Raw genomic sequence first — 9395 nt, 5'->3', positions numbered from 1 at the left:
TGTCCTGATTTCCAGAAGCTCTTTTCGGTCATAAGAGACGGTGGCAGAAACATTATATACAAAATAACTTACAAATAACATTTTTTTTTAAATTCAATAGCACAATTGATTAGTAGCCCGTAAAACAGCAGCCATCTCCGGCACCGACAGTTAATCCAGGACAATACTGTGACTTCATACAATACTGTGACTAAATATTACACTAAACCCTAGGCTGTGGAACGAGAGGCTGTGGAACGAGAGGCTGTTGAACGAGGGCAACTTACCAAGCCCAGCGGCTACAAAGAGAGGTAGTTGAAATTAAGGCTACATGTAATGCAGATGCTGTAGTATATTTAAGCAATAAGGCCTGAGGGGGTTTGTGGTAAATGGTCAATATACCACGGCTAAGGGCTGTTGTTATTGCACGACGCAATGCGGAGAGCCTGGATACAGGCCGTAGCCGTGGTATATTGGCAATATACCACAAACCCCCAAGGATTCTTATTGCTATTATAAACTGGTTACCAACTTAATTAGAGCAGTAAAAATAAATGTTTTGTCATGCCCGTGTTATACGGTCTGATTTACCATGGCTTTCGGCCAATTAGCATTCAGGGCTCGAAACACCCAGTTTATAATGTCCATTATTAAACCCTTAACCATCACCCCAACGATGGTCATGTCTTCATTTGGAGAATTTTAAGAATGGTATTTCTTTGTACATTACCAAAAAGGGTAACATTTTGACTTCAAAGACACTGTTTATCATGTACAATGCCTGGATTAAAATAAATAACACGAACGGATTGAACATTGCAGTACGAACAACTGCAAAAGAAAGTCATTCCACATGTATTACAGCACCTACTGGGGTAAAACAATATTACTATATTATGTTGACTTGAAATGTGTATCTAATGATTGTTAGTAAAATGCCTGCATGCCTCCCATGTGGGTTCAATCCCTTTTGTAGGGAATTTAACCCAAGTGGCATTTCACAAGAGTTGAATGGCCACACCTCTCCTCACTCTCCCGAGTTATTTAACATACACTTCATGACACTGTTCAGTGAACTGCAAGATATTCTGTCCTTTTTATCGATGTGATCTAAATACCCTAAGCCGGCCCAGCGTCGTCCGGGTTTGGGCGGGGTAGGCCGTCATTGTAAATAAGAATTTGTTCTTAACTGACTTGCCAGGTGAAGTAAAAAATTTTTTTTAAAAGACATTCCCAGGTTATATTCAAAGGGAATGTGAGTGGGTTTGACCACATTCTCAGAACTTGCTTTCTTTTCTAGGTATATTCCATTCGGAAAGTATTCAGACCCCTTGACCTTTTCCACATTTCGTTACGTTACAGCCTCATTCAGAGAGCGCTGTAGGCCCCTGGATGTAGGGGGAGTGACCTGCAGGAGCAGGCAGTTCCCACAGCCTGACACAGACACCACTAGAGGGCCCAACACTGCTGCAATAGGGAGGTCAGGGGTTGAAGTGAAGACAATGATTCTATACAAGTAAATTCTATCAACAAATTGATGAAATGAGGACCACTAGAATGGACAATATTTTTCCATTTCCAAAAGAGCAGACTAAAGTTTCACTCAGTTGGACTTCTGGCTAAGGGTGAAGGCCTGAACACGGGCCTGACAGTAACAGAAGGAATCCTTGAACTTGTTAAAGAGGTCATATGGCTGGTTGGTCTTCAACCTGGCACAATCCTTCACATGAGTTTTTCCTGGAGGAGGGAACGAGAGACAAAGAGAAATAGAGAAACCGAGAGTGAGATACAGTGCCTTGCGAAAGTATTCGGCCCCCTTGAACTTTGCGACCTTTTGCCACATTTCAGGCTTCAAACATAAAGATATAAAACTGTATTTTTTTGTGAAGAATCAACAACAAGTGGGACACAATCATGAAGTGGAACGACATTTATTGGATATTTCAAACTTTTTTAACAAATCAAAAACTGAAAAATTGGGCGTGCAAAATTATTCAGCCCCCTTAAGTTAATACTTTGTAGCGCCACCTTTTGCTGCGATTACAGCTGTAAGTCGCTTGGGGTATGTCTCTATCAGTTTTGCACATCGAGAGACTAAAATGTTTTCCCATTCCTCCTTGCAAAACAGCTCAGGCTCAGTGAGGTTGGATGGAGAGCATTTGTGAACAGCAGTTTTCAGTTCTTTCCACAGATTCTCGATTGGATTCAGGTCTGGACTTTGACTTGGCCATTCTAACACCTGGATATGTTTATTTTTGAACCATTCCATTGTAGATTTTGCTTTATGTTTTGGATCATTGTCTTGTTGGAAGACAAATCTCCGTCCCAGTCTCAGGTCTTTTGCAGACTCCATCAGGTTTTCTTCCAGAATGGTCCTGTATTTGGCTCCATCCATCTTCCCATCAATTTTAACCATCTTCCCTGTCCCTGCTGAAGAAAAGCAGGCCCAAACCATGATGCTGCCACCACCATGTTTGACAGTGGGTATGGTGTGTTCAGGGTGATGAGCTGTGTTGCTTTCACGCCAAACATAACGTTTTGCATTGTTGCCAAAAAGTTCAATTTTGGTTTCATCTGACCAGAGCACCTTCTTCCACATGTTTGGTTTGTCTCCCAGGTGGCTTGTGGCAAACTTTAAACAACACTTTTTATGGATATCTTTAAGAAATGGCTTTCTTCTTGCCACTCTTCCATAAAGGCCAGAAATTTGTGCAATATACGACTGATTGTTGTCCTATGGACAGAGTCTCCCACCTCAGCTGTAGATCTCTGCAGTTCATCCAGAGTGATCATGGGCCTCTTGGCTGCATCTCTGATCAGTCTTCTCCTTGTTTGAGCTGAAAGTTTAGAGGGACGGCCAGGTCTTGGTAGATTTGGAGTGGTCTGATACTCCTTCCATTTCAATATTATCGCTTGCATAGTGCTCCTTGGGATGTTTAAAGCTTGGGAAATATTTTTGTATCCAAATCCGGCTTTAAACTTCTTCACAACAGTATCTCGGACCTGCCTGGTGTGTTCCTTGTTCTTCATGATGCTCTCTGCGCTTTTAACGGACCTCTGAGACTATCACAGTGCAGGTGCATTTATACGGAGACTTGATTACACACAGGTGGATTGTATTTATCATCATTAGTCATTTAGGTCAACATTGGATCATTCAGAGATCCTCACTGAACTTCTGGAGAGAGTTTGCTGCACTGAAAGTAAAGGGGCTGAATAATTTTGCACGCCCAATTTTTCAGTTTTTGATTTGTTAAAAAAGTTTGAAATATCCAATAAATGTCGTTCCACTTCATGATTGTGTCCCACTTGTTGTTGATTCTTCACAAAAAAATACAGTTTTATATCTTTATGTTTTAAGCCTGAAATGTGGCAAAAGGTCGCAAAGTTCAAGGGGGCCGAATACTTTCGCAAGGCACTGTATAGAGGGGAAAACAAAGCTAAGGACGATCAAATCTAAACTATCCTAGATTGTATCACTGCAATTGTGCAGTATTTTGCCTTTACCACGTAACCAGCTGAAAGGAAAGCACTTACTCAGCAGCTACACGAGAAGGATCGAAAAAGGAAAGCACTTACTCAGCAGCTACACGAGAAGGATCGGAAAAGGAAAGCACTTAACTCAGCAGCTACACTAGAAGGATCGGAAAAGGAAAGCATGGGACTGAAGAGTAAGAGCGTACCTGAGGTTCTGAACTGTGAAGTGGGTGTTGGCAGGAGTCCCAGAACAGGGCAGCCAGGTCAGAGTGTGCTCAAGGTTGAAGGAGACAATGGACATGTTGCTAAAGACTGGGGGCAGGCACACCACTGAAACATATCGACATATAGAGAGAGAGGGAGGGAGACGCAGACAAAAAAATATAAAATGATAGACATAAAGAAAATGTTTCAGAGAATACAAAGAATGAAGATAAGGTAGGTAACAGAAGCTGCTCTTTCCATGATACACACTGACCAAGTGAATCCAGATTAAAGCTATGATCCTTTATTGATGTCACTTGTTAAATCCACTTCAATCAGTGTAGATGAAGGGGAGGAGACGTTTGGATTTAAGATGGAGATGGATTTATAAGCCTTGAGACAATTGAGACATGGATTGCGTGTGTCATTCAGAGGGTGAATGGGCAAGACAAAATATTTAATTGCCTTTCAATGGGGTATGGTAGTAGGTGCCAGGTGCACTGGTTTGAGTGTATCAAGAACTGCAATGCTGCTGAGTTTTTCACGCTCAACAGTTTCCTGTGTGTATCAAGAATGACCAACCACCCAAAAAAAAAAAAAAAAAAAAAAACTGGCAAGTTTTTCCGACTGACATTTTCAACCTCTCCCTGACCGAGTCTGTAATACCTACATGTTTCAAGCAGACCACCATTGTCCCTGTGCCCAAGGAAGTGAAGGTAACCTGCCTAACTGGCTACAGACCCGTAGTAATCACGTCGGTAGCCAAGAAGTGCTTTCAAAGGCTGGTCATGGCTTACATCAACACCATTATCCAGGAAACGCAAGACCCACTCCAATTCACATACCACCCCAACAGATCCACAGATGATGAAATCTCAAATCACACTGCCCTTTCCCACCTGGACAAAAGGAACACCTATGTGAGAACACTGTTCATCGAGAGGTATTGCCATGTTGAATGCACCTGTCTAAACTACTGGCACACAGCTCTGACACCCATGCATACCCCACAAGACATGCCACGAGAGGTCTCTTCACAGTCCCCAAGTCCAGAACAGACTATGGGAGGCACACAGTACTACATAGAGACATGACTACATGGAACTCTATTCCACAGTACTACATAGAGACATGACTACATGGAACTCTATTCCACAGTACTACATAGAGACATGACTACATGGAACTCTATTCTGACGCAAGCAGTAAAATTTGATTTAAAAAACAAATAAAAAACACCTTATGGAACAGCGGGGACTGTGAGGCAACACCAACATTGGCACAGACACACACACACACACACACACACACACACGCACACGATAACATACTCACTATTCATACACATGGATTTAGTACTGTAGATATGTGGTAGTGGTGGAGTAGAGGCCTGAGGGCACACAGTGTGTTGTGAAATCAGTGAATCTATTGTAATGTTTTTAAAATTGTATAAAATTGCCTTAATTTTGCTGGACCCCAGGAAGAGTAGCTGATGTTTTGGCAGGAACTAATGGGGATCCATAATAAATACAAATACTAGAGCTCAGTGTTCAACACCATAGTGCCCACGAAGCTCATCACTAAGCTAAGGACCCTGGGATTAAACACCTCCCTCTGCAACTGGATCCTGGACTTCCTGACGGGCCGCCCCCAGGTGTTAAGGGTAGGCAACAACACATCTGCCACGCTGATCCTCGAGGACCCCTCAGGGGTGTGTACTTAGTCCACTCCTGTGCTCCCTGTTCACCCAAGACTGAGTGGCCAAACATGACTAACACCATCATTAAGTTTGATGACGACAACAGTGGTAGGCCTGATCACCGACAACGATGAGACAGCCTATAGGGAGGAGGTCAGAGACCTAGAAGTGTGGTGCCAGGACAACAACCTGTCCCTCAATGTGAGCAAGACAAAGGAGCTGATTGTGGACTGTAGGAAAAGGAGGGCCGAACAAGCACCCATTAACATCGACGGGGCTGAAATTGACCGGGTTGAGAGTTGAGTTCCTTGGTGTCCACATAACCAACAAACTATAATGGTCCAAACCCACCAAGACAGTTGTGAAGAGGACAAGACAACACCTTTTCCCCCTCGGGTGACTGAAAAGATTTGGCATGGGTCCACAGATCCACAAAAGGTCCTACAGCTGCACTGTCGAGAGCATCCTGACCGGGTGCATCCCCGCCTGGTATGGCCGTAATACGCTACAGAGGGTAGTGCGTACGGACCAGTACATCACTGGGGCCAAGCTTCCTGACATCCAGGACCTATATAATAGACGGTGTCAGAAAAAGGCCCTAAAAATTGTCGAAGACTCCAGTCACCCACGTCAGACTGTTCTCTCTGCTACCGCACGGCAAGCGATACCGGAGAGCCAATTCTACGACCAAAAGGCTCCTTAACAGCTTCTACCCCCAGGCCATAAGACTACAGAACAATTAATCACATGGCCATCAGAACGTTTTACACTGCTGCCACCCGCTGTTAATAATCTATGCATAGTCACTTTCCAAATGACCTCAACTAACCTGTACCTCCGCACACTGACTCGGTACCGGTACCCCTTGTATATAGCCTTGCTATTATTGTATGTCATTTTCTTGTGTTACTTTTTTTTTTTTCTCTCTCTCTCTCTTCACTTTAGTTTACTAAGTAAATATTTTCTTAACTCCATTTATTGAACTGCATTTGGGCATTTCACAGTAAGGTTGTATACCTGTTGTATTCGGCGCATGTGACAAATAAAATGTGATTTGGTTTTAGTATAGTCCATATCAGTATTATTGTTTGTCTGACGACTTTAACTGAATTATTCCGCCGTTCTGTCATTCGCTACATAATTCAGTCTGAAACGGACATCAATTAAGTCATTGGTGGTGACATCAAAACGAGGGGTGTTGTACTAAACAAAGTCATCAGCGATTGGATCATCTCTAACCAATCAGAGTATCAAAAACCAATGACACATTTTCTAAACGCCGCTTTACCGTGTGTTCTAACTCTGGTCCAATCCATCAGTTTCTGGGACCAATCAGAATGGTTAGAAAGTGTTTGCATTCTAGAAATCGTCGGGGAGGTACTCGGATCCAGACTCATTGCGGAGAAGAAACTAACGTCCTTGGGCGTGGCGTAGCATATGGCCGGAGCAAGGAGTCTGGGTAGTCAGGCAAATACATTGGCTCTTCTCTTTTAAATTTGAACTGGTCTGAAAATACAAGAAAAGTCTAAGCAATATGGTGGAGAGATAAACAGTTATTTTCACATAGTGCAGATAAAGGAGGGGAAGCCACTTCAGCCTAGTTTAAGAAGACTGTGATATTTATGCCAGAAGAGTACCACTAAATGTCCACTAGTCGGCACCATATGACTTTCATTAATACATTTTAAAAACTCCTGACAAAAAAGAAAGTCTCAAAAAGCTTGTCAAGGCTCCCTTGCTTTCACAGCATAACAGGGTGAACAACGTTAGGAGAAATGCCTTTATCGTCTCTCAATGTATTTACAGCCATCGTACACAGAGAAGGATAGAAGGGAGAGGCTCGAGTGTAAAGAATTAGCTTGTGAAATCGCACAGTGTGAAGGCAACTATCAGGCCATGTTTTGCAGTGTGCTTTCAATTGCAAGCAGACATCGAATTGCATAGTGTGAGATGCTGCCACCGTTTCAGATTGGTGAAATTGTCCTTAAAGTAAAAATCCAAAACCACCCATTTCTATAATTTACCGTGTTAAAGAACAACAAATGGTTGGTAATCTAGCAACGTGAAAATCGTTGTGGAAATCCGTTAAAGCTCAGGTCGACTACAAAATCCACAATGCAATGCTCTCTCTATGGCCTGGCTGGCTAGGTACAAACAATAATACCAGAAATAATATCAGCATGTGAAGTAGATAGTTAGTGTAGTTTGTTTAGGGGATTTTACAGCTATCAATTTAGGAGTCTACAATCTCACTATGTTCAACCTGCAGATCGATGTGCCTCACAGAGTGGTGGAGTCTGACATTAGCAACAGCAGAGATACTTTTGATGAGATGGGACACTCCATTGGAATAACTGCCATTGCGTTCGTTGCAAATGCTTCGTCAATGGACCACGCGGTTCATTCAGAGCGATTATGGTACAAGGAGAGCGCTCCTTCAATGAGGAAATGGGAGTCAATTGAGCGCTAGCTCGAAAACCCAACATTTGCATGAATTTCGTCAACAGGAAAGAACACCAATACAAATATTTTCCGACATGTGAGATAATTAACTTTGATATCTGTAATATTGTAAAGCTTTGGGATCGTGATATTACGTACTTTTGAGGAAAATAGGCACGTTTCTCGACTCGTACACTGTCACGCGTTTGACTTTAGCAACCGCTCGACACAGCATGACAACATGAACGCGATTGGTCGACAGTCTGCTGGGTGGGCCGTTATACTGTACGTTCCTCCACTCCTTGCCCAATAGGATTCCTATCTCCTTTCTCTAAAATCAATGTAAATTAAACAATAAACAGTAAACTCACAAAAGTTCCAAAGGAATAGAGACGTTTGAAATGTCTTATTATGGCTATATACAGTGTTGTAATATCTCTGACAACGGCACCATTAAATGCCTTCAGCACAAGCTCAGCCATTCACACAAAGATATGCGTGTGCAATGATTAAATTTGGAACATTTTCACGCTGTGAGAAATTGTACAACATGACATCACAATACAAGCATAACGATTGGGAACTATTTCACGCTGGGAAGATGTTTACATGACAGGTAGGAGAGCCTGCTCCCTACTAAACCCTAGGATAGGCAGGCCTACTACACTTAATAGCACAGATAGTTGATAGTTGTTATGATGTTGGCCATTAGACCACAAATGCAGTGTTTATCTGGGACTGGTCTTGTTCCATTGGCACTAATCCCTGAAACCCAAATAAACCTGTAGAAACTTGTGTAGATCTGGAAGTATTGAAAAGGTGTACGCGATATGCTGGTAGCTCCATGTTGACCTCTGATAGGCCAGGTGGAATTAAAGACATTTGATGTTGAGGTGTGTTGTTTTTAATTTTGTATTGGCATTGGTACAACACAGTTCTTTTGCTAGTTAGGTCTCAAAACTATATTTTTGGAGCTCTGATCTTGACGCTGCAAGAAAGACACTGCTTTTCTATGCACTAAAGTAGATGGGTGATACATTTTTATTTATTTAACTAGGCACGTAAATTAAGAACAAATTCCTATTTACAGTGTTAAACTGGGCGAAGAATGTTGCGGTTTTAAATTAAATTGACCTGCTAGGTATACGTGCAACAACACTATTCGCACAGTTTAACACTGTACATATGAATTTGTTTTTAATTTACGTGCCTAGTTAAATAAAGGTTAAATACAAATAAATAAATGCGTCACCCATCTAGCTCGCTAAATAGCTAGTGTTAGCTAAACAATCGCTAGCTGATCGTTTTGTGAATAGACCTCGTGTGCATCGCATTCAGATTTGCTATTAAAAAATATTATTTTGTTGTTGCAAACGAACTAGCTAAGAAGCTATCTATCTATCTATCTATTCAATTCAATTCAAGGGGCTTTATTGGCATGGGAAATATGTGTTAACATTGCCAAAGCTATCTATCTATCTATCTGTCTATCTGTACAAAAAACGTAATCACGTAGGACCAATCAGAGTAAAGTTACTGAGTTTCGACGTCATTCATACATCTCCATATATGTCATTGCGTTGGCGTCCATATC

General features: G+C 42.0%; 1 protein-coding gene across 1 annotated transcript; it reads right to left on the bottom strand.

Annotated features, from left to right (window-relative positions):
• Positions 1–1240: 1240 nt before the first annotated feature.
• On the bottom strand, positions 1241–8036 carry LOC118944722 (interferon alpha/beta receptor 2-like). The gene is made up of 5 exons (XM_090230604.1): positions 7961–8036; positions 3663–3786; positions 3487–3497; positions 1625–1716; positions 1241–1531 (listed from the first exon to the last, which is right to left on the bottom strand). Exons 1-5 carry the CDS (start codon positions 8034–8036, stop codon positions 1331–1333), a joined length of 504 nt encoding a protein of 167 aa, XP_090086730.1. The 3' UTR covers positions 1241–1330.
• Positions 8037–9395: the final 1359 nt, after the last annotated feature.

This window comes from Oncorhynchus mykiss, chromosome 3, assembly GCF_057628025.1.
Source record: "Oncorhynchus mykiss isolate SJ-2025 chromosome 3, ASM5762802v1, whole genome shotgun sequence".
NCBI classification, from domain to species: domain Eukaryota; kingdom Metazoa; phylum Chordata; class Actinopteri; order Salmoniformes; family Salmonidae; genus Oncorhynchus; species Oncorhynchus mykiss.
This window is presented reverse-complemented; position numbering and strand designations above follow the sequence as displayed.

Coding starts and splice junctions, on each gene's coding strand:
- LOC118944722 (XM_090230604.1), bottom strand. CDS start 8,036: ATGCTGTGTCGAGCGGTTGCTAAAGTCAAACGCGTGACAGTGTACGAG. Junction 3,787..7,960: donor CGTGCCTATTTTCCTCAAAA/GTACGTAATATC, acceptor GATATGTTTCAG/TGGTGTGCCTGCCCCCAGTC. Junction 1,532..1,624: donor ATTCCTTCTGTTACTGTCAG/GCCCGTGTTCAG, acceptor TGTCCATTCTAG/TGGTCCTCATTTCATCAATT.